Here is a 26,391-nt window from a genome sequence, read left to right as displayed (position 1 = left end):
CTGGTACAAAGCAGTCTGTCACAGCTTTTTAAACTCTTGGGCATGTATTATAATTTTGGATCACTCTACACTCATTTAACTCAGTTGAAGATCTGCCCTTGTAGCATAGCTGACAGGATCTTTTTTCCTGAAAAACTAGAAACACTTCTTTCAGGTTGGCAGAGAAAAATAAGTTTCATACGGCTGAGTCTTAATAAGAACATCTTCCTTTTAAATATTCATGATGAGAACCATTAGATTCTGCTAGGAAAATTATACGAACACAATTTGTTAACATTGTCAAGTATCTAGTGCTGCAGAAAATGCAGATGTACATCCTCAATGCCAAGTTCAGTAAAGAGACAGGCTTATACATTCTTTGTTTTCTGAAGATATCTACAAAGTCATTTCCCTTTGTAAACACGTTAGGTAACAAATGCCTTTTCTCAGTCCATCAAATGCTCAGCATGTAAGAAGAGAGGAATATTTTGCTCTAATCTTTTTTTCTGAAGTTTCTACACAACAATAAGGTTCCCACCAAAACACAATTTGGCACTTGGGTCACACCTAATCATTACTGTCCCTGCTTACGCTATACCTTTCTGCATTTATTAGACCACTTTTTTGCTGGTGGTATTGGCACCACCAGCTCAGGCCGCTGCAGTCTGATACTTTTCACTATAAAACCCACTCCATTTTCTCTTTCATGTAAGGCAGGTAGGAAATTTTTGAGACTAATTTAAAGAAAAAAACAAGAACAAACACCTTGCCTAAATGTAATGAATGAATAATAAATAAGAAAAAACAATTACTTTAAGAAATCTCCATGTTTCAAAGTAAAAGCTTCAGTTTTGGCTGTGAGTGTCCAGATGAGTGAGAGAAGCACATTTTCCTCTCTACAAGAAAAATCAGCTCAAATTTTCCTAAAATCAAAAGCCTCTGTAAGATCAGTGTGTATATACTAAGTCTTGAAGAAAACTGTACAAGCTTCTCCATCTCCTCACAGCTGTTAGTCATCTCTACAAAATGGTAAGCTATGCAGGTTTGGAGAGCAGAACCATGTTACAATTGCTTTCCTGAGCTGCACGTGTTGGTTACAAGAGCTTCTGCACTCTCACATGAAGGAACTGAAAACATGCATACAGGGGCATGGATTCACAGAGCCTAAATTACATCTGGCATCCTGGACTGAATATTTCATCTTTGGGCTTGTCCCTACCCATTGAAGACGTTCAGCGTTCACTGGAATTCGGGATGTGAAACAGCGCCCAGATCACATGAGGAAGCAGCACCACGTAAGGCAAATGCATGAAGGTAGGAGACAAAAAAATCACAGACAGTTAATGAAGATGCCGCGGTACAGAGGCTGGTTTCATTTCAGTGCTTTATTACTTACAACACAGAAACTGAATTTGTCAATATGGGGAAAATATTTAAAGGCACTAATGGATGATGGATGCCTAATGGCTTCCCGTTTTCAATGTGGTGAAGTGTACATTTGCCATATGTGCTTTTAAAAGGTTTCCTTTTTAATTGCAGCTCACCCCCTAGAGGAAACAAACACTTGAATTTCCATGAAAATCAATGAGTATTTCAAGCCCTCAACAACTGTCAAGATCCGAAAGTAAGTTAACAATACAATTGCAATTATGGTGTTGAGAAAATATAACCCTCCTCAAGTTATGGATTAATTAGTAGGAGTCTAAACTGATTGTACTTTCCATGGTCTGAAGTGGAAGTCAGTGGAGTACTGATTTTCAGATAGAATTGACACCTTACTAAAAATAAAGATTTAAATAAAGACATTTCAATAGATACAGCAGAGAGAATCTATGACTTTCTAGGATAGACTAGTGGTCACGAACTGAGTCATATAGCTATTAAATTAGGAAAATCATTTTGTGAATGAATAGGCAACAGATGTCAGAGACAATGAATTCTGTCTCTCTGTTTAGGGTCAATATAATATCGTGTTGAGGCAATTAAGTCACTAACATCACTAGCATAAATGCTGAAAGGAAAAGAACAATAACATGGGAAAAGCCAAAAATGTAGGAAAGAGACATGTATAACACTGGAAAGTCAAAAGCTGCAACTTTTCACTGTAAAACCACAACCCTTGCAAAAATAAAAAAAAAATCAACACCCACAATATTATGTTATACTTTTTTTACCTCTAGTCTACAAAGAAGAAAACCTTGGGCTCTAAAAGCAAGCAAAACCAGGTCAAATCAAAGATACATGCATACCAAAGCAAGATCTTGAATAAACCTCCTTTGAAAGAATGGGATTCCTAGTGCCCCAAATCCCAACCTGCTGGCTCACGTTGCCTCTTCCCCTCCAGCAGAGTGAAAAACTGGCCACTAAATACAATGGATCCAAAGCAAACAGCCTGATCTCTACACCCTGTTTGGAATGGGAGGCAAGAGTGGCTCTTGTGCTATACTGCATAGGGCAACACAATCTGGTTCACTAGCCTTTTTATCTTATGTCTGCCTAAAAACTAATTGAAATCAAAGTTATGAAGTGTTCAACAGGACCAACAATATAAAAATTTATAGAAAAATATAAATAATTTCTACATACAAGTGACAAGAACTTCTCTAGGAATTGTAAGAACCAGATGACTTTTCCTTAGACTAGTTTAGCTGCATGTATTCCAATGTGTCATTCAAGGTTTAGAGGTAGAAAAGTCAAGTCCCAATACTTTTAAATTTATCCATTTCTATATTTTTAAAGAACAATTATAAAAGTTACTTGACCATAATTTCTATCAATAAGTATTCATTTTGGCTATGAGTCAGAATATAATCAGACATGAATCTAAAGCCAACCAAAATACATTATAGTGAACACTTCCTCAAACATTTTACATTGCTTGTTGGTTTATAATAAGGTCGCAGATGAACACATCAGTAAAACTACCTGTGATGAACTTTCAGTAATGATTTTAATAAGATTGGAATCACAACTATTTGCACTTCAAAATTCTTAAGAATAGTGTTATGGTATGGCAACCAGAGATTAATGGAGATCTTGCAAAAAAGATAAATGGCACTACAAGAATACCAGAAAAATGGGGGGATGGGGGAGAAATTAATCGAACCTATACTTTTGATAAATATTTATTTTTTTGCAGAAGAAAAATGCGCACTAGTTTGAGCTGTCATTATGCTAACCTATATCCTATTTTTCATATTATTAGTAATACATAATGTGGTAGTTTATATTCAAAAATAAAACCAGAATGTATATACCTCATGTATTTATCCAGAAATACACTAAGGTTACTATGGTTACGAAAAATCCATTACCTTTGAATACAGAATGAAAAAGTTTGACTTAAAGTGTGCACTATTTATTATAGCGATCATCAACAGCCTTCAGGAGGTTCTCTAACTGGATTCATTTTTCAGTGTCAAAACTGACCCACCACACCAGTAGCTTATGGCCTGTGCAAGGCAAAGAAATTTGAACTATATGAATTTTTAAGTATGTTTTATACTAACTCAAGATGCAGAAATGGCTTTGAATTTTAAGGCCTTACATTAAATAGTAGGGTCTTGGTACCCTTTTTCCCCAAGTTGTCAAATATGAAATGCTTTAACTTGTACCTGCTACCATATACAAATTCTGTTGGGTCCAGAATAGTGCTTATGCTGTGCTATGATACTTCTAGCTCAACATTTTGTTGTTGCTGTTCCGGTGGTTGTTTGAATAATATCTGAATAAATAACTTGGATATTTCATTAAACTACACCAATAACATTAAAGTAGGAAGTCTGATTATCATGCTTCACTGTACTGGCAAATAACAGTCATTTAGCTTCTATATAACAGTTTAAGAGTACTGATATAACTTGATTATTGACACATTGCATAACCATTATCAGAAGAAAATGGATTTTTAGTTTACGATTTTAACAAATGAATTAAACATTCAGGAAAGGAACACAGTGTCTCTCTAATTAAGAATATTTAAGGAACACAGTAGGAAAAAATATTAAACCTGTACATAATATCTTGTCTTCAACAGCTTACAGTTTACTTGTTTTGAGACCTAGATGGTACGAGATCAAAAAGTTATAAAACCACTAAAAAGATGACTCAGGTCCTGTGAAAGAGGACAACACAGCATAAGATTTACCTACACCATGGCACCAATGATTTCTGAGAGTCCCAACAGAGTTCTGTGAAGAATTATTTATAAAAAAATTGAACCCATCAGGGTTTAAAGTGCATCCAGCCCTTTTAAAAATTATTTTTGATTTCCTCTGAAATAAGGAGTCAGTCATATAATTAGTCAAAACAACTATGAGATACCCATCTGACATGCTACTGAGCAGAGAACTCACCTTTTACAACATATTTAGTTTCATTTCCAAAGTAAATCGGTACTCCATTCATATATAAAGTATATTGTGTAATAATACCATTTGGTGTTTTGGGTGGACTCCAACTCATCAGCAGGGACATGGGAAAGGATATTGCTGTGGGTGACTGCACATCTTCAGGGGCTGGTGAAAAAAATGCACAACGTTATATTGTATTTCCACAAATAACAAATAATTTCACTGAGCAGCGACTACTAGAATGATTTTTAGTAAGCTGAAATTTCAGAAGAGATTTTATGCTTGCAACATACCAGCACTTTGAGAACCCTGCTATTACATGTGAGGTATCCTAGCCAAACAGAAACTTCCATGAAAGACAAGGATATGTTTTTTGCTTTTTCAGGAGAATAATTATGATCAAATAACTTTATCTTTCCAGCTTGATAACACTGGACAAGGGGAGAGGTACACGATTTTGGTAGAGTCCCTTTTTTTTTTTAATACTAGTTATTTTCTCCTCCTTCATGCTTTTTAGTCCTAATTACAAGGCAGTTATTCTTTCTAATCACAGATGCAGATGCTGTATTCTTAGGTACTGCCCTATTTCAGACTTTTCATAATTCAATACACTTAGTAATATTTGTCTAGCCTAGATTTAATGTATATAATATACTGAAAGTTGGCAATGGATAATAATTTAAAAGCCAAATTCTCTCACCATTTCAATGAGTTATATGTGAGAGGCACAAGCAATCCCACTGAATATCACGGGGGGAGCAGAACTCGGGCCTTAGTCTGGGAGGAATATCTTGTAATTTACAAGCTCTGTGCTCTCAATTTAAAACAATAACTAGCAGTGGCTGGCAATGTGAAACAATATAAAGTAATGAATGTTTCAGTAGGGAAACAGGGATAGCTGGAGGGTGTGATATGGTGTCTGTCTTCTGTATCATCCATTTATTGTTACTAAGAGCATGCAACAAGAGCATCCAAAAATAGAATCTCCACACATTGACTTTTCCTTCAATTCTTCTGAGGGATAAAACACATGTTCCCCATGGTTTTATTTGATCTTTGGGGAGAAAAAAAAAAAAAAAAATAAAAAATAATCTATTTCTTGCCTAAATCTACTCTGTATGACAGCAATCTGAAAACAGTGGATGTTTAACTCAAACACATGTAAGAATTCCTGCTTTATTCACTAAGCTGAGAAAATAAAATGAACAATTTATTTTTTTAGACACTATATTACACCAGAAAGAAATATACAATGCTGTATTTCACGTTTACGTCACAAAGGCCATTAACTATTTGCCTGTCAGAAGCTACACCCTTCCATGGATAATGCCACCAGACAAGCTCAGTTTATTTAGAACTTCCGAGAAGTGATAATAGGATTTTGATTTGATCAGTGCTGCTGGTAGTTGCTAACATGTTCGCATCAAAACACTGTTCCAGAAACCTCAGACTGCAATCTTCAGGACTGTCCTCATCAGGACAATGCCTTGCATGACCTGCTTTGGCAGCAGTTCAACACTCCAGCATTCTTTTAATCATTGTGGTTGTAACTTCATGCTAATCTTTTGTTTTGTTTTATTGGTATTGTATTACTACCTAGTTTACATGAGAATATAAAACACAGCACTGTGGAAGGGAGGGAATTTTGAAAACTACTCCACATTATGGAAGATTAACTACTGTCCTATAAATAAACATCAGATTGGCCTCAAGTTGCACCAGGGGATGTTCAAATTGGATATGAGGAAAAACTTCTTCGCAGAAAGTGTTGTCAGGCATTGGATCAGGCTGCCCAGGGAAGTGGTTGAGTCACCATCCCTGGAGGTGTTTAAAAGATGCATAGATGAGCATCTTAGGGACATGGTTTAGTGCTGGAGTTAGGTTATGGTTGGACTCGATGATCTTGAGTGTCTCTTCCAACCAAAACAGTTCTATGATTCTATTAAATTCTTCATTATTTTACTGGTGTGAATTTGGAGTAACTGATTATTTTAACTGGATTAACATGGCTTTGGGATGATAGAACCAGGAAATGTGGGCTCCAAGTTTAATTGAGAATGGAGTTAGGTATGTCACAGATATTTTGGGAGCATTTAGTCCAGTAAATGATATGTATTACTTATCAGCCTAGTCTCTAAAGTGAGAATTATAATATATTTTATCTTTCTTTCTGCTCTAGTTCTCAATGTAAGCATAGAAAACACTAATTTACACTCACAAGCTTTAAGTTTGAGCACAACGACATGTGTTTAGAAAAAAAAAAAGGTAAAAATCTGAACAATGATTAATAAATAACTCAATCAGCATTTGGAGGTTTCATCACACTGAAATAATTGTTGCCTATTGCTGGTGTTTAGCAGTTAAAAGAAACCATGGAAATCAACCGTTTGATTCTCAATTTCATACTGTGCCATACAATCAATTCTTTTTAGTCAGACTGTCTCTAGATTTACTTCTGAGCCATAGTAAAATGAGGAAGCTTTCATTAATCTTTCAGATGCTTCATATTAATGACAAGGCTCTTGCATGAACAATGTAACAGCAATTAAAAAGCCCATTAATCTGCATTACAGCTATTAAAGATGCATGTCATTAAAGGGTATGGAGTTTGATTCATTTTCGCACCCCCCCAAAAAATGGAGCAATTATGGTCTGGCAATGCACTTTGTCATCAAATTAGGTTGGGGTTTTCCAGCAAATGGCTTTGCAGCATTTAGCTCTTCTCCTGTTTTATTATTCATGACTGAAATGTGGAAGTCAAGACCTTTGAAATTACTTTACCTTCTTGTGGAGTGGAGATGTTCAATGCATGCAAGCTTTCACTACAGCCAACCAAAGTGCAAACAGTTAGGGTTACAGAATAGTTTGTGAAGGGATGCAAACCCGTCAATACACCTGCAACAGAAGAAAGCAAGGTGTTACGCATGTACACTCTACAGACTGATTACGTATGTACACAGACACAAGTAAAACATTAACATTTTCTGTTATGGACTTCCACTGTTAGAGGCAGAAAAGAAAAATGATTTTAAGGTTTCATTCCTATTATGCCATTTTGCAAAATAAATTAAGAGTAAATGGTATTTTATTTGATCCTTAATACTAATGATGTAACTAACTTCCTTCAGTTATGCTCACTATAACAGATACCACTTCAAGATTCAGGTGTATATTTTAGTACGACAATTACAATAAAGGAGTTTTTTTTCTTAGTCCCTGCCTCACAAAGTTTTCCCAGTTATTCTTCCAAGGAATTTTCAATGTCTCCCAGAACAAATTTTTTTAATGCTTCTTACATACATAAACCAAAAACTTTTTTTGTATGAAACAACCCACTTGTGTTCCATTACTTCAGTGGCAACATAGAGAAGACCATAAATTTGCTATACTACTACAGTAACATAATTCAGGTGACACAGTACCCAAGGGTTTACAAGAAAAAAAAAGATCTGTAATCTTATGCTTTGTCAGGTCCTACTTATATTAGTGAAGTGGCTAGATTCCCACATATTGATCTACTCCTTGTCACAGTAAATGCAACAAATCACTGCTTACCACTTCAGGAAGTTACACAGTATTTTGAACTCCAATACACAGAACTACATAGAAAAAAAATGTTGTTTATAGTCATTTTCAGAAACATCAGCGGTTCCCATTTCAAAACAAGTCCAACAAGAAAGTAATATAAACTGAAAATGCAGTAGTAATTAAAAGGAGGCCAATACATGTCAAATTTTATTTCAAATCATGTTCTCACCTTGACTCTCACAGCTTTTAGTAAAATCAATGGGGTGTTTCATTTAAAAAAAAAATATCTATATAATCTATATCTATGGCAAACTATGTTATTTTGGAAATATCCAATGCCGGGATTTTGCAAAGCAGCTTCAAAAACAACAGTACCTCAGAGAACCATAATTCTTGCCCAAACATCCCACAGTACTATAACACTGCAAAGCCCCTCAACATTACATGTACACAAATAGCTGGACAAAATTGGTCTTTATTATTACTCTTCATTGAGGTTACAACATAGAATGCAACATAACTTTGTTTTTCTAAAAAATGTCTTTTTTTTTTTCCCCACATAAGCCCCTTACACTCACAAAAAGGGTCTGGAGAATTTGATGCTGGAAGTTAACAGTTACAGCATAAATACATAATTTTCTGAGTGGGACAATCAAAGTCTGTGAATGTATATATTGTGTTTACTAACACGTGTTCACATGGAAAATATGAGATTAGCTTTCACTGAATTACTAATGTTTGTGTCTTGTAGTTAATTCAAAATCTTTAAAGTTTGGCACTACAATGATCTTTCTGTTTGAATTCTGTGAGGTCCAGTTCTACTCGTACACACAAAGAGATATTTGGAAGTAATCACGTTTACTTCAGTGTAATGTTGAACTAAAACCAGTTGACTAGAATCTGCTTTCTGTGGTTATAATTTTGATTTTACAAGTCCCCCATTAACAGTGGAAAGGCGTACTGCCATCTTACTATATAATGTCAATGTAACAAGAAAGAAAAAACACATTGTGTCAGCCACCGTTCAAGGAACCGTGTCTGTAATCTTCTTGTGATAGACAGCAAGTATTTTTAAGAACATTCAAAAATCAGAAAATATGAAATAATGATGTTTTAGAGCATAACTATCCCTGTAAAGCAGGAATATTGGAAACTACGGTAAATTCTTCAGCACATAAATTTCTTTTTATTTGCATAAGACTTAGTAGAAAGCACATATTTCCAGATCACAGAGGGTTAAACATGGGAAAGTATAAAAAGTACTATTGGAATTACCTTCAGCGAATAAACACATGGAGAAATCAAATCCTCTAACTGTGACATTTGCAAGTTCTCAGTCAAGAGGAGCATGGTATAGTATATATGCCATCTCTCTGTTCACTCTGCTGTGCTTTAAGAAGCAATTTAGTTTTATTTGTACATTTAGCACTTGTAGCATTCTTTTCTTATGAAGCAGTGAATTAATGCTCCTTGCATTTCTTGATGGAAGACATTCTGTGGGGTCACCAATGGCTTCAGGCACTAAGAGCTGCAGTAGCACATATCCAGAAAGATGCCTGTAGCTGTAGAAGGTTTGGATTGGGCTGTTTGGTTTACTTTTGACAAAGCAGAAAGGTTTTATATAAAGCACCTGCAGTGCAACAGAGTGTACATTGCATGAGCAGGTTTGTGAAGGGCAGTGAGAATTTGAAGAAAAAAAAAAAAGAACAAACAAAACCCTTTTGCAACAGGTTTATGTTTAAGTAATTTATTCAGCAAAGGCAGCAACTTAAAAAAACAATTGTTCATTTCCTAATTAATATTTTCCTTCACATACACTCTTGCACTGCTTTCTTTCAACAAAGAAACAGATGTGCCGCATAGGTAGGCAATAGAAAGTGCACAGATTTTATTTACATACTTCAGCAAACTACTTTTTTCTCAGCTGCCAACCTATCTATTTGGCCAGCATCCACTGTAATCTGTTCTCCTTCATTATGTTAATCTGTGGGCGGAAAGATTTCTGTCATCTTCAAATCGCTTGTACAGCAATGGTAAACACCTTGGCCTGTCTGTAATTGGACAGGTGTCTGCATTGGTGTCACCCAGCTTTTAATTCAATTAAAGAACTAGCTGCTCTGCTCTCATTACACACTCATTTCCTCTGCACTTTTAGTCAGTCAGTGCAATTTACACTCGGTGCCTGACTATCTTAGAGTACAGAGTCAGCATGCCCATAGCAAAGATCACCACTGATACACGTGAATTAGTTGATAACGCAGCAAAATACATTTTGCAATAAAAATAGCCTGTGATCCAAGGAAGTTGGGTAGACAGCATTAAAAAACTTTCCCTAACTCATCAGTGACCACACTCTCAGACTGGTGTCGGTTGTCTATACCAAATAATTGCTGATCTGATATGTGAGTGCATCAGGCTTTCTAAGCCAGGATGCTTACGAAGCACAATTTGGCCACAACCACACCTGCATATATTCTATTAATGTTAACAGGGGAGAGGTAGACACTTTGTCCAGGAGATAGAATTAGAGGCATCATCAATATTTAAGAAGAGGGTCAGCCTCCCACATTTGGGATATAAGTCCCATTCATTCTGCCTGCCACTACAGAGCAGCTGAACCCATCTAGACTTCAAATTTACATCACAGACTACGTTCCAAGCCTCAAAATCCACATGGGGAATCAGAGACAGTAAATCATTCTAACACACCAGTCCTATCTGCCCACTCAAAGAACCTTTGGAAATAAATTAAAGTTCTAACACAGACATTTTGACACAGTGACCCCATGAAACTGAATAATGTCATTTGTTAAATATGAATGTAAAGTTAACAGTATAAAAGAGTTATCTGGAATCACACCTAGAACATTAAGAAGCTCACTTTATATGCAAAACTAGTATTTAATTTTCTATACTTTTATTTAAAGGATCTTTAATTATTTGCAGCATTTAAAGTTGAAATTTGGAGTTGTATCAGAGAAAATGCCGGGTTCGTTCTTGCATGTAAGAGACAAAAACATTTTCATGGACAGTAGAAAAGGGTCAACAATTAATTTATGGTAAAACGGATGTGTGGACTAGTCAGAGTTAGTTGCATCTTTATATCCACTCCATTCATCATTCTAATACAGTATATAAGAAAATTAAATATCCAGGTTCTTCCTTTCACTTCTTCATGAAACAGACATTTATTTTGCTCAGTACATCTAAAAGGGAGGTATTGTATATTTAGGTAGCTCAGCCAGATTCCACAGTATTCTGACAGATTTTGAGTGGAAAAGTAGTACTTCTCATCAAGGAAAAACAGTGGGTTTACCACTAAGGTATGAGGCCTAATATTCTATTCACAAACACCGAAAAATAGATTCAAAGGCAATTATCACATTTTAGCAATTTCCTCATCCAGTTAAAAGTCTTTTATGAAAGTAGCTGCTTCACTGTTCCAGTCTGCCATCCTGCTTTTTCAGAAAGTTGCTTCAAAACACCACCAGGTCTTCAGAGATGAAAAAGCACACTTGCTTATGGTAACTTATAGAGCTTTGACTCTGCATAATGAATTAAAGAAATATAAATTGAGGTGATTTTTTTAAAACACATAAATTGAAGGAGTCTTCCCATAAAAACAAAACTAAACCCACTTGCTCATGGACACAACTCACATACACACATAAAAGCTATTTTATCTTACAGATGTAACACAAATGCTAATGTTCTTTTTCCCCACTTCCACAAAAAAAAAAATGCACTCAGCTAAGAGGATGGAAGAGAAAAATTTTGCAAAGCTAGTTCAATTTTTTTACAAGTAAATTTAGCTAATTTTAATCATAACCAGGCACTACTTTCATATGCAGCCTGAAAACTCAGCTCTGCTACTGAATATTAAGATTCCCAAAGACAACCACAGAGTTTACCCACACAAATTCCATTTGTTTCACAAGCTGAGTGTAGTTTTTGCCAGAGACTTTTCTTTGCCAGATTTTTTCATTGTTTCCTCTGTAATGCTCTACTTCATAAAGAACTATTTTAAAACACATATTGCAATTGAAACAACACTTGACCTTATAGATTTACCCGAATTCTTGTTTAAACTCTTCAAAAAAAATACCAAATCTCCCCTCCTCAAACCTAAAGACTATTTAGCCAACTTGAATGCCCAAAGTCATACAGCATCTGTCTAACAAAATCACTTGTGTGTCGAGATGCATCATTGCCACAGTACACTTAATCACAGTCCACTGACCAGAAAAGGAAGTCCTCAACTGACTTTGTGTTTTCGACAGATTGTAGCAAAAACTGTTTAAGTACATGAGTCTTGTACATATGCATTGCTGGACTGGAAGCCTGTGTACATCAATCTGTCACATACATCTGCATTTTTAAACCACCTTCTACCATAAGTATAGTACAAGTCAGAAAACTTTGAAAAATTCTTGAACAAGAAGGCATCTGTTCCAACTCTTTGACTTATAAGAACAATAAAAAGGTTTACTTTACTTACTGGATTTCTGTGGCTTGGAAAATCCTTTTTTTTCCCCCAATAGAAAAATTTCATAACCAACCATACACAAGTTCCACTGGCCTTGAAGATGCAAATCAGGCTGCAGTGGTTCAAAGAAGCCTTTTTATGCTCACCATTGCATAGGACAATTCTCTGGCTGCTTTAATTTACAAAAAATAATCTTAGCCCAAGACTCCATGGAGACTACTGGTTCTGTAATATTTATCACTACATTATTCTTGATCCTTCTAGATAACTTTTTCATTGTTCACCTTCCGCAGGATGATCAATTTTAAAAGTTTGCAGAGAGAGAAAGACAACTTTCTTTGTAATCTTTTTTTTTTGGGCGTGTCTATAAAAAACATATTAATAATCCTTTCCATCTTCACGAACATTAAGAAGTTGATTTCTTTTTATTAATAGAAGTATAGGTAAGTAGCTAACTGCAATTTTGATAGAATGTTCAGGTTTATTTAATTGGACAATTTACATTTCATATGAATAAATTTATACAACAGCATTGGACTGTAAACGAGATTAATTTGGGTCTAAACTCAATCAAGTTAGAACCTTAATATTGCAGAATATTAATAACATTTATGTTTTTAAATGCATATGTTGAAAAATATGCTGCTACTGTGTTAAGGCCAGCTAAACAAAAGGGGTTATGAACCTACATTCTTCCAGTCTACAGCCACACTGTTTTAGAGTCATCAGGAGCTCAAGCGCCACCTGACACCTCACAGAAACCTCACGGGCATAGACAGATCTATTGGCTACCCCATGTTGCATCATCTGTCGCAGTCAAACCAGAATCTGAGCAGGGGCTCAGGTGCAGCTTGTGGCACACTCCTTCAGCTCCTCCCGATGAGAGAGGTGTGTGTACATGTGGGTGAGAGAGACACAGAGACCAAATCTCCTTAAAGCACCCACAGGGACAGAACAGGCCAACAACGAGCATTGCGGCCATCAAGACAAGGGTCTCGGTACATGATCCTTCTTTGTGTCAGAAAGAGATATACAGCCTTCCAGATCTCACACAGTATGGTGTGGCACTGTAAGGCACATACTGTGATCCTTCTGGCTAGGGGAAATACTTAGATGTTCTTGGTTGTCTATCTGTGCTTCTGACCAAAGGTTACCTCTACAAAAAGAGGACAAAGAATTGCATGAAAATGACAACCATCCTTGTATTTAAGAGTGGTTCAAGCACCTGGTGAAGCAGCTCTTGAAAGCCATATCTTCAATACAAAGTTTCAGCCTCTGTTACTTTAAACGTTTTGTCAGATTTTTGTTGTAAGTAAATACAAGCTAAATATACCAAATCTGCTTAGTATGTTGGGACTCTCTGTATCTTCATGAAATGTTTCAGAATCTTAGAAATTTGTCCCAACTTGGGAGTGTGGCTTTGGGGGTCCTCCTAGTGCTCTGGCTCTGTATCATAGAACCACCAAATGTCCCAAGTTGGAAGGGACCCACAAGGACCAGTGAGTACAACTCCTCTTGGTTTGCAATGCTTTTCCACAAATTTACAAAAATTTCATTAACTGCAGCAAAGGAGTTTTGAGTATAAAATATTTGCACAAACCAAGAGCTTTCAAGTAATTTCAAGTGCATGAAAGTATTATCTAAGTAATTCACTGATAGCTTCACGCGGCAAACTACCTGGCTGAGATAAATTTCTTATGCGCCCCGTGTAGATCAAAATATCCCAAAGTAAAACAACATTTTCTAAGAGCCACCCAGCAGCAAACTCTCATTTTAGGTTCAGCCTGCCAGCGCAGGCACTCCCAAGCCTGCATCATGGCCATTCTCAGCTCCTGGGCTGTGGGGAGCAGCCAGCCCCCGCTGTCTCTGGGGCTGCCCCTGCACGCCCTGGGACTGCCAAAAAACGCTGGAGGCAGGGCTCAGGGCGCAGAAGCTGGTCACAGAGCTACAAGCTGCTTTGGCAGCACCTGCTCAAGCCCAGCAGAGCTCTCCCCAAGAGGGAGAACCGCTCAGCCAGCTGCATTTCGCTGAGCACAGGCATTTGCCAGTTCAGCAGCAAGCTGAGCCCGGGCTTGTCAGTCATGGCAGGAGGTCCCATCTCCTCTTCTGAGGGACTCCCTAGCTAGAGCGCTTTCAAAGCCGAGGCGCAGCCGAGCCACTTTGATTAACCATATTAAATCATTAAATTAACTTTTCCTGAGATATTCATCTGCCAAGCATAAAAGACTAAAAGGTGAAGAGTAATTGCAAACACATGTCAAGGGAAGGAGGGAACATGCAGGGCATTCAGAGGGGAAGCCGCCGACAACAATTTTCTTGTTATCACACGTGCAGCCACAACTCCAGCACTTGGCTATTGTGGCAATGACACAGGCAGGATGAACTGCAAAAACGTAGAAAATTAAAAGAGTCTGTAACAGGAATACCAAACACCCATGAATTCATTTGCAGAATATTTTATTTAAATATTATTTGCAGCTTTTGCTAGCATTCTTCACTGCCCATAACTGGGAGATGGCAAAATTTCAAGGCTTGTGGACCTCCTGAATTCTATAAACAGAGCAATCTGAATTACAAAATGTTTTTCTCATATGTACCTGACAAGAGAAGCATCAGAGGGTTGTGATCAGAGGCACAAAATTCGGTCAGAGGCAAGACACCCAGCGTTGATTCTGGGCCCGATACTGCTCAACATCTTAATTAATGACCTCGATGATGAGGGAAATGTGAACCCTCAGTGAATTTGTGGATGGCACAAAAGGGCGACTAAGATGATAAAGGGAAAGTAGCACATCTCTTACGAGGAGAGGCTGAGAGAGCTGGGACTGATCGGTCCAGAAAAGAGAAGGCTCAGGGTGATCTATCAAGATGTATAAACACTTGATGGGAGGGAATAAAGAGGACACTAGGCTCATGTCAGTAGTGCCCAGTGACAGGACAAGAGTCAATGGGCACAAACTGAAACACATGAAATTCCACCTGAACACAAGAAAACACTTTCTTACTGTGAGAGTGGTCAAACACTGGAACAAGCTTCCCATAGAGGAATATCACCATCTGTGGAGATATTCAAAACTTGACTGGACTCAGACCTGGGAAACCTGGTTCAGCTGACCTTGCTTGAGCTGGGGAGATGGACTAGATGATCTCAAGAGGTCACTTCCAACCCAAATGATCCTGTAATTCTGTGATATTGTGGATTCAAGAGGAAAGTAGAAGCAACAGCTGCTCACAAACCACACTGAAAGAGTATGTTCTAAAGCTTCTTTTGTTTGTTTAAATACTGATCCTAGTTTACATTCCAAATTTTGATGGCAGCATAGCAATAGCATGTGGAATGCACTTGAATGCAGAGTAAAGCAACCCAGCCTTTATGAAAAAAAATCTTTGATGTGTTAACCCTGTACTTCCTTTATTACTCTGCTGAGTGTCACTGGCTGTATCCAAAGTGTATCAATGTTATTACATGGTTTTTTTGCAGGCAAGATGGGCTAGCACAGTATTCCTTGAACCCCAGACATTAACACTTTAACTTTATACTCTCATCCAAGAATACAGATCCTGAACACCATGTTGAAATATCCAATAAACTTCTGGTTCAACGGTCAGAACCTCATTTTAAGGATTTAAATCTGCTGAATATTCCTTTCTTGGATGAAAGTGAGAAAAACAGTTTGACATTTTGAAGATTACAAGGGTCAGATTTCGAAGGATTTTCATTTCTGAGGAGTCAGAAACAGACATTTGAAACTGTGGGACTATGGTTATTTAAAGACCTATTTTACCTTAAATTCTTCGCTAAGTTTTACCTCTTCTTGACAAGGCTACAACAGGTTCTTCTGACTTCGGCACACACAGAACAGCCTTCTGGGAAATGGGTAATGCTATTAATTTTTGTTTTTAACCATGTTCCAGTTATGACTCAGGCCCCTATTGCACAGAACAGACCCTGGTAATTGTTCAAAAGAATTTACAGTCTAAGTATAAAACAAAACACAACCGATGAGTGTAAAACAGTGCAAGGAAAAAAATATAAGGTAAAGGGGTTGCTAGTTCCCTCACATACATTTGTGAGCAGCAGATTAAGGGAATTAAAATATGAAGAAGTGCAAAAATAAGAGAGTTGCTCCATCGGCAACCTCAGTGAGAGCGGTGGTGCTTTCCTCACTCCTGTTGCTTTAGGAACCCTGGCTGTTTGGCTTAGTGTAGCATCTTCTCATGGATCTCAACAAAGGAATCTCTAAATAAATTTCCCTGAAATTAGGGAGGAAAAAAGCAACATTTCCCTTGTCAGCAAACTCAAAGGAAAAATGAGCAAAGACAACATGTCTTCCCCTGGGCCTTTGTGCTTATGTTAACTTTTGATTAACCAGAAAAGGTAATTCAGAAGAGGAAGCCACACCTTTTCTTGGGAGTCTGACATTTACAGGTAACCATTTCCCAATGTCCATAGAATATTCCATCTGTATAGGCTTCACTGAAATCAATGAACTGAAGGTAAAATGATTTCAAGATCAGTGATTTCGTCTTTCACTTGCCTCAGCTCTGACCTTAGCATGAGGACATAAATTACATATTTTGTACAATGCCAAAATTGGAAAATACATAACTAAACTATTGGGCAGCAGTTATAAATAACAAGAGGAAGTACTTCTTCCACACACACAAAACCAAATTGGAAAACTTACTGCAAGTTATAGAAGCCAAAAGCATAAAAGTACTAAAAAAAGAAAAAAAAAAAAGAAGAGAGACAATTCATTAAGCATTGTGGTCCAGATGCAACTTTCAGCTCAGGAATTCTACAAACTGCCATCTGAATTTGTGTCAACAGGAAGACTCACTCCATGCTTAGCATATTTCTTACACCTTATTCCTAAGCATCTACAGTCTGACATTGTCAGAGAGGACCATGGTTGGATGCAGCCACTCCTAAATTCTCAGGGTCATTTTATTTTGTAGTATTCAACAGCTATCTGCTATAATAAGGAACAGTAAACTATTTACTATAATATCTCTATTTAATATAAAGGAACGTCTCATTCTTCTGCCTCCTGAAAGCTGCATGGTATTGACTTTTTCATAAGCCTGACACATAATCGTGGCACAATGCCAACAAAACTTAAATACAATTTTTATTCTGACCATCATCTGTGAATAAGGCATCTAACCCACATATTTCTAATATGGTCTTTAATTTCTGCTAACCTAATTTGTATTGCTTTCAAGCATAGATAAAGATTATTCCATCAACAAGTTCATGAAAGAAATCACAGCAAGTATAAAAAGCCCATGCAGTTTTAGTATTGTGAGCATATTACTCACAAATCATCAAGAGATTTCAAACTGAAGAAAATAAAATATGTGCATGTTTGCTTTTGAACAGATATACACATGGTATGCCAGAGAAACAACAGAACACATGTAAGCATGTATTACCTGGGCTTCAGGAAAGCAGCAATAATATGCTGCCTGAGGGTTAGAGGCACATTCTGACATCGTTACATTGCCCAAAGCTGGGCCAAACCAAAGCATCACCTTAGAGTATTATGTGATTAGGACTTTTAAAATCATTATGAATGATATAATTAATTTTAGAGAATATACAGACAAGTCACAGTTTCTTACAATAGAAGTAAGATTTTGTACTATTGCCCCTTTTAATCATGATATAGCACAATTCAGACTGTCTGCAACATGCTCTCTTCCCAGGCAATTTTCTAGCAGCCAGCAAAGGCTTTCCGTTAATAGAGAGCAGAAAGCCAGATCCACACTACCCTGGCAGAAAGAGGTCCCAAAGTGTTCTCTATGAGGCACGTAAGAGTTCAGGTTTTCTTCCTAAAAAGCTCTGCCTCCAATGGGTAAAAAGACCTAGAATCCAGAAAATATCTCCTGTACAATGGTTCCCATAGCTCCTGTCCACAACCCAGAGCTCAACAGTGACCAAACTCTGTAAACTCAAGGCCACAAATTCCTTCATTCTATAACAGACGACCTCCACATCCCAGTGGTATCAAGCAAAGCATCTAATTAACATAAATACATACTGGTTCCCACAGAAATCAGTTATGTTTATATGATCAATATTAGGCAAGCATATCAAGTGCTTTCATACCTCAGGTCAAGTAGTATCTCATGGGAACTACATATGGAGTTTATTTAGGTGAACTGAATGTAACAGCAGGGGAGGAAAAAAAAAAAATCACATATACTAAGCAAAACCAAACAAAGAAGTATTCTCCCCCAAAATATCAATAGGTTGAGAACGAACACCTTAAATAAAACTGCTTTTTAGTATTTGAGTTGCATCTTAATTTCTGTTGCTCTTTGAAGTGCGCTCATTGCTCTGCATGTGGATTCTGACACTAAATACTACCTTTCCAACCATTATATATGCTGTGTATACACAACAAAAGACAATACTTCAAAGCTCAACAAAAGGAGGTATAAGCATCCCGTGTTATCAGATGTGCCTAAAAATGGTTCTTAACAACATTTACCTGTGAGCATACTGGTGTCAGCAAGCTCAGCACTAGCGATGGGTACATTGGGACCATCCTCTTCATACGCTTTCAAAATGTACTTCTCAATTACACCTATGACCCCAGCAGGTTTGTCCCAGGTGACCTCAATGCTGTAACCATTTATACTGTGAACTCTTGAGGGAGTTGGCACATTTTGTGGAACTGTAGAAGGATAAAATAGAAAATAGAGAAAATGGCAGTTCTAAGGAGACTATTGCCCCTATTCTTCACTTTTAATGGCTGCAGTAAATCAGACTCAACCATTAGCATAAATACAATTTATTAGAGTTGTAACTTTTCAGCATTGATTTAATATGACGGCACATCTTGAGCTATTCAGTTTAAGCTATATTTCAAAACCATCAAAACTCCATCTACATAACATGCCTTCTTATCTTGTTGTGATTTTCTAAAAACATTTGATGTATCAAACATATTTAAGCATCACTCAAAGAGAGCAGGTGCATTGTAGGTAGCTAACAAGTTCAGGCATTATAATCATATAACTGAATGAAGCAAGACAGTATTGCAACAGAGAACAGTTTGATATTTATCTCTTGGATATCTGGGCCACAGGATGCCACAACTATATACCAATTCTAAAAATGTGCATTCTTATTTACGAAAGTACTTTAAAAAAATCTAAGATCGTCCATTTATTTTCATATTTCCACAATGCCGTACAACTGTCTCAGGGCAAAGCAGATATTTGTGAGGCCTTTTTGCAAATTCCGTTCATTCTGATAATTCCATATGACAAAAAGAAAAAAAAAAAGGAAAATGAAGATGTTTAAAAGAACTGGAAAGCCAAGCTCATATATGCATGCAGTTGCTAATAAAAATCATCCTATTTCACATAACCTTTAACTATTTATTAGATATTCCTATACCAAGTAAGGTCTGGCCAGTAACAACTTCATCACAGACGACTGCACAAGGGATGCAGAAGAAAGGCCCAAGGAACACTATGGCAGGATGATGGATGACAAGTTTGCTGTAAATGCATGTGGACTCCCTAGCCCTGTTGATGCTCATTTGCTTTTCTCACCATCAAATAACCCATATTTTTTTTGCAATTTTATTGTTTAATTTCATTAAATATGAATGCAGCCCTGGTTTTTCTAAGAAGGGCACCAGAATGGAAAGTATAAAAATATCTAGAAGTTGTGATTCTTGTAAACTGTGATACTCTAGGAAAGCTTCAGTTACTACAGTAATGTATTGGTCTTATTAGTTCTGAAGTGTATCACAGGGCAAGGTAAGGTACTGTATAGCAGATGGTGTTCTCATAAGGGACATAACAAAACCAACTCAAATATAATTAAATAGCGCAATTATTCTCCAGCCCTGGGGAACATGTAGCTGCTCAATGCTGTGGTCAGCTTGCAAACATGAAATTATGGTAAATCTTATAGTTGTCAGACAGTTGATAAGAAAATAGGCATGAATTTTCTGTCTTCTGGGTGGTACACAAAATAATGACAGTAAGTTGTATAGGAATGCATCTGCAAGTCCAATACTTATGTAGGTATCATATCATTCTTTAAGATCATACATTGAATAACTTCCATCAAAAGAATTCTCTGTGTCAATTAAATGTAATTAGGATTCAATTTACAGAAGAGACAAAGTTGATGAAATAAATCATGCACAACTATAAATCTTCAAAAACTTTGCTCAACAAACTTTGCAAAAACATGGAACAGAAAAGAAAAGATCTTTTAAATTTTCTTCAGAAAATATATGAAAAAATTGATCTTCTCCACAAGCCATATGCTGCTTTCATAGTAAATAGTACCACATTTTCACAGACAATCTATGGGATACTTGTTTAAAAAATCCTCATTCGGCAGCCCTGAGCAGTGGACCCATGTGCAGGTAATGGAAAGAAAAACTTTCACAAGACCACCTTCTCTCTAACAACTACATGGATTCTTATCTTCCACAGCTTGTGCCTGCTGTCCCAGTATCTACTTTCCCTGTGCTTGATTTTGTATCGCTAAGATACACATAGGAAAATATAGATTTACTTACTCCAACAGACTCCTGTAACGTGAGGTTAGATGTGCATGTATGAACACACCTAGATGTAGGGCTATTCCTACTCAGTTAATGCAGTTCAATCCTTTCACATTCTTTGCTCTTACACAACTATGTAATCTAATCCATATCTGGAAAAGACTTTGAATTATGTGTGGAAAATACTTGCCTGAACACTTTATAGCTGACAACAGTAATTTGGTACCTATTCAAAGCATAAAACAGTTTTGCGCCTTCAGAAATGCTATGTAACTTAGCCTACTCAACATTGTTGTCATGAGATTTTCCCCAGCCTGACATTAACAGCTAACAAAAAATGGGAATAAGTAAGACTTAAAATTATATTTACCCGATTCTCTTGTACGAACACGGGTCCATGCACTAGATACTGATCCTCCTTCATTTGAGGCAACTACCCTATAAAGATATTCTTCGAAAAACACAGAGAAGGATGGAGGAGAAGGAAAAAAAAAATAAAAAAGAAAAAAAAATAAAAAAGAAAACAAACAAACCAGTGAACATGGTAATACATTAATACAGAATGAAATAAAAATGTATTTCATTTAAGGAACCAATGTGTCACCTGTAAATGGTTGTAGGCCACTCTCATAAACACTCTGCTCTTTTCCTCGGTAGATCAGGATGGAGTCATTTCCCCTGCAGTTAACAGCACTGTCAGTTGATGGGCATCCATCCAGATTGACTCTGACAGCACTGCTGGACACAGATGCCAAGTTAACGACAGCACCTTGTGTAAATTTGACATCCTTCATGCAACCACCGAAACCTAGCAAACAGTAAGGGATTATTATCACATAAAGAGCTTCAGTCATTAATTAAGAATCACTTTTGTTCCTTCCAATTCTGTATTTTCAGCATTAAAGACTGTAATGTTAATATGTTGACTTCCAACATGACATTCTGTTCCCCATTTCAAGACACTAAGCTGGTAAAAATTCCTGGTATTCTAGTGTTGAATTCCTGCTTTACTGAACTAGACTTTCATTGTTATCAATTCCATCCCATGAGGAAACAGCTTACTGTTTGCTTTTCTGTCACTTCTTTAAAATTATTACTATAAAAGTGACCCTGAATTTGAAAATCAGCTTTCTGCTGCTTGCTAATATTTTGTTAATATACACTCTTCCTCTAACTGAGAAGGATATATAGATTAAAAATATAATTAACTTCAGGAGATCATAGAGGTATATCAGTTTATCCTAATGGGGATATAGCTGGTATGCTGTTTACAAACATACTCTAGAAATGTAACTCCAAACTGTTCATTTATAAGAAAAAAATTAAGTAACCTCATTATATATTTATTTACATATGTACATATACATTTATATTTCTGTGAGTGTGTATAACATTCCTATCAACACTACAAGTATGATAAATTAGTTATTTGCAGTAAAACACCACTACAAAATTTCAGGATGCAGTTGTTCAAATTTCTGTATATTTCTGTGACTTAATGTAAAACAAAACTAATAAACTGATAAAAAATATTCTCAGATCTAAGTAAAGTACAGCAGTTGCTCTTTAATGTAAACCCAAACTAAACAGTAACCACACTGAAGACTCCAATCCATTGACGAATTAAATTTGTAAATTAAAAATCAGCCTCTCAAAGATCAGTGCTCTTTTTTAGCTTTGTGAAAGCATCACATTTATATCCTATGTACTTTTATTGCAAGATGGCAGATCAGAGTAGTGTTTGCACTCACTCTGAGAATCTAATATCCATAGATAGTCCATGCAAAAAGTAAGGGGCACTGAAGGTAAGTACCCATTTTGAATCATCCTCTAAAACACCTTCCCTCTCCACAATGCTAGGAATTTAGCCAAACTGCCCCTTAAAATGAATACATCCTCATTGAAGCTCAACTCATACTCCACAGTAATATGCTCAGTTTCTCAGGCAGCCTGTGGCAAAGGAAAGAGTAGCCCCAGTCTGCATGAGCATCTTAATCATTAGACAAAATGATGTTGTCTAACTTGCAATGAGATGCACACTGTACAACCTATTTTAATACATTATTTTTAGTAGCTTTTTAGCTGCATTGCTCAATATTTGAAGATTTCTGACTGTCGTCAGTCAAATAATCTTGTTGCTCTCAGGTAGTTGCAGAATAAGTAATGACAGTAAAAATTCTCACAAACATTCCTGCCAGCTCCTCTCTATCCTGGCCTCTCAGGAGAGCATGTGATGGGTCATGCAAAGGTCCACAGACCCTAGCTGAAAGTTCTTAAAATAAAGTTGGAACTGACATGGAGGTGGAGTGGGAGAAGGATATTTTTCCCTTATTTGCTGTGAGTAAAACCATATTTCTTTATTCAAAACTAATTACTAAGCAGCCATTAATGGAGAAAACTTTTTGTAAATACTTAATACACTGAGAAGGTCTCCATATTGTATTATCATACCATTACATCATTACAGTCCTAAATAAAAACATGTTTAAAAGCTGTAATGCCTAATCTTCCTCATCTAAATCTACATTTAGGAACACACAAGCACGTTTTTATCTTCAGACATTCTGAATATAAATTCACAGCCACCATCTTATTTTGTTGCATGCTGAGGAGGCTTGGTGAAAAAAAGTAATGTTTATTGATGTGCCTCAATATGCCCTCGATTCTTTGTTCACAGATCTCTTTGCTACAGGAGTTGCGAATGCATCCACTCATGAGGCATTACCATCTGCTACAAGGCAACACTGACAGGGTACGACTGACCAGCTCTTTCGGGCCATAAGTATTATGCACACAGAACCTGGAGGAAGAGTATAATATATGTGATGCCTACAGCTGGAAGAATACTTACAACAATATTTTTGAGCTAGCTGTCAATGCTAGTGCATGGATTTGATTCAAACTATTTTATAGCTGTGAAATCATGAGGCTTCAATGCCGCTCTGCAGAGCTTACTTGAATGCACCCATACAATGTCAGCTCATACATTCAAAGCCACTTATTAGATTCCCTACTAATCACTTACTAAATGACTGCTACTTATTTGCCCACAGGATCTGAAAAATACACCATGACTGATTAATAGTTTCATAAGGAATGAAAAACCCCACTCAAACCATAAAGAGAGCTAGTTTAATAGACACTTTTTGATGACATATCATACAGAAGATCCTTTTTTGGAGGCCATAGGCATCAGGGTGTAATTGATGCTTCTCTTTTTTCCTTAGAAATTTGATCTGTTCCAGAACCGAAGGGTCACAGTGATGGCTAAAAGCATGACCATCTCCCCTCTTCCTGAAAACATGGAAAACATCATGGTAACATAGCCAAAATCCAAATTCAGGGTTTTATACTCCCTTAATTTTCTAGACCAGAATTGATATCACTTAAACAAGGACTCATAAACTCTCAACAACTCTTCCCTGTGGCAGCTTTAAGCCTCATTACATTGATTTAAGCTATGTTTACTGTCTTCCACTGTTTTTGCACTCCAGATCTGTGAGCAACACAAGTTGACCAAGTGAGACAAGTTTATCTGAACTGGCATTCTCTGATGAAGATTTGAAGTCTTCTGGGTGGGCATCTCAGATTACCATTTGATGTTCTCCAGTTCCTCTCCTACGAGTTAGATTACTTCAGATATCACTGGGTTGGAAGAATTTTTAAAGCATTACAAAAGGATCAGAATTAAGTAAAGCTGGATGGGTAAGGATAACTGGTAGTTAAAGCAAAAATGGGTGGGAGGAAAAATTCATGTTACATATTCATGTGTTTACAATACCAGCAACAGAATGTCCACCTTGTGCATGACACCAGTTTTGAATAACCTACATTCTCCTTGGTGTCACCTTACCTTGTTCTAACCCCAGTTCTTTATAAAAATTCTGAATCTCAGGTGGGATTCCTCCTATGTAGATGGGCGAGTTTACTTTCAGCTGCTGAACACGGGGTTCAAGTGTCTGTTCTCGCAGTTCATTCATACTTGCTGAAACTATGGAGCCCTCCTTGTTCACGGTAACTTTGTTCCAATTTCCATCACAGTAAGACAGTCCTAACCAGAGATCCACTTGTGTAAAGATAATGCCAGTTTTTAAAAAGATGTTTAATATTCCACTTTTCAGTTCAATCTATATATTTTAAAACAGAGAAAAGATTTTGAAAGATACATCACACACAAAGCAACAACACAATTATTTTAAAAAGTATTCAAGGGAGTCAATGAACAAGAAATTTTTATCTTCAGGATAGCAGAAACTACAATAATACTGTTTACACAAAACATGATAAATACAGCATATCAGTTAATTCAGACTGTAGGAAAATATATTCTTATTTTTTGACAACTGACTTTGGCAGTAATATAACTAAGTAAAAAGAAAAGACAATGAACCAGGGCTGTTTTGCTTTTTTTGAGAGTGAGAAAACAGTATTTTATCTATCAATTCATTTTTTAGAAGAATGTAACAAGATAATAAGGAAATGAAATGTCAGACCTGATTAAGGTCTTTTTAATTGGCTGGTGAACTCAATTTCAAATTTTTCTGGCATACATTGATTCTGTATTTCATCCTTATTCTTCTAAATCTTGTAAGAAAATAATTGTTTTTCTATGTGCTTTTAGAAATTAATGTGTCAGTTCTTTAATAGAAATATATGTTACCTAAACTTGCACTGCAAAAGTTTCCAAATGCTTTATTGAAGAACTGTTTATCCTAACCAAATGGAACACAACTGGGCTGAGACTGTAAATTGGCAGGTATAGAGCACTAAACATGTAGATGATGAACTTGCGACTGAAAAATATGGATACATTCACAAAAAGGCATTTCTCTTTCCATGCCAAAATCTTATTAAGTGAAACAAAAACTATGGATTTAATATAAATTCTTATCACCAGTATCAGCAAGATGACATGTTTACTGATGTCTGTAATGTACTGATAACATTAATATTTCAGTATTTGTAATTGGATTGTATTTTCCTAATTGAGACCCCAGCTGAAGGATAGACCTAGTACTTGAGATGTCATGGGCAATACAAGTCCTGTTCCAAAGTGCACACTGACTGCTTGCTCATGAGACAAAGGGATTGCATTTATTTGTTTCTTTGGGACCACAACTTTTCATATTTGCATGAGTTCATAGCCTTTTGTAGCTAAGGACTCTAAAACACAAGTAAAGGATGGATCATGGTGTCAATGCTGATGAGCATAGCTTGAATGAACAGTCCACTGGACAAGTTACCATTTTTCTTCACTCATGAGAATTAATATGGAGCACACTGTGCTGGTGTGAAGTGTTCCAGCTGCATGACTACAGCAGCAGGGCAGCAAGTCTACCCGAGCTGGAACATGGAGGACATGGTGTTTGACACAGGGTCACTACTCAGCACATCCCTCGTCCAATTTACTCATCTTTGTATAGTCTTAAAGCAGAAAGAGCACCATGCTGATGCTGCTTGTGATGACCTGGGCTGACATTTAGAATGCCCAAGTGCAGCTAGAGAT

The 26,391-nt window shown here is 36.7% G+C and overlaps 1 protein-coding gene across 1 annotated transcript in view; it reads right to left on the bottom strand.

Annotated features, from left to right (window-relative positions):
• USH2A (usherin) overlaps window positions 1–26,391 on the bottom strand; it is a 383,410-nt gene that overhangs the window by 209,360 nt on the left and 147,659 nt on the right. The window contains exons 26-31 of the mRNA XM_082050056.1: window positions 24,739–25,012; window positions 21,490–21,693; window positions 21,256–21,336; window positions 18,843–19,028; window positions 7,113–7,226; window positions 4,335–4,496 (exon numbers count right to left, since the gene is read on the bottom strand). Coding sequence (XP_081906182.1) covers window positions 4,335–4,496; window positions 7,113–7,226; window positions 18,843–19,028; window positions 21,256–21,336; window positions 21,490–21,693; window positions 24,739–25,012 — 1,021 coding nt within the window. The remainder of the gene's footprint in view (window positions 1–4,334; window positions 4,497–7,112; window positions 7,227–18,842; window positions 19,029–21,255; window positions 21,337–21,489; window positions 21,694–24,738; window positions 25,013–26,391) is intronic.

The sequence above is a fragment of the Streptopelia decaocto genome (genome assembly GCF_964273445.1).
Source record: "Streptopelia decaocto genome assembly, chromosome: 3".
NCBI classification, from domain to species: Eukaryota; Metazoa; Chordata; class Aves; order Columbiformes; family Columbidae; genus Streptopelia; species Streptopelia decaocto.
Note: the sequence above shows the minus strand (reverse complement) of the source record. Positions and strands in the feature narration are given on the sequence as shown.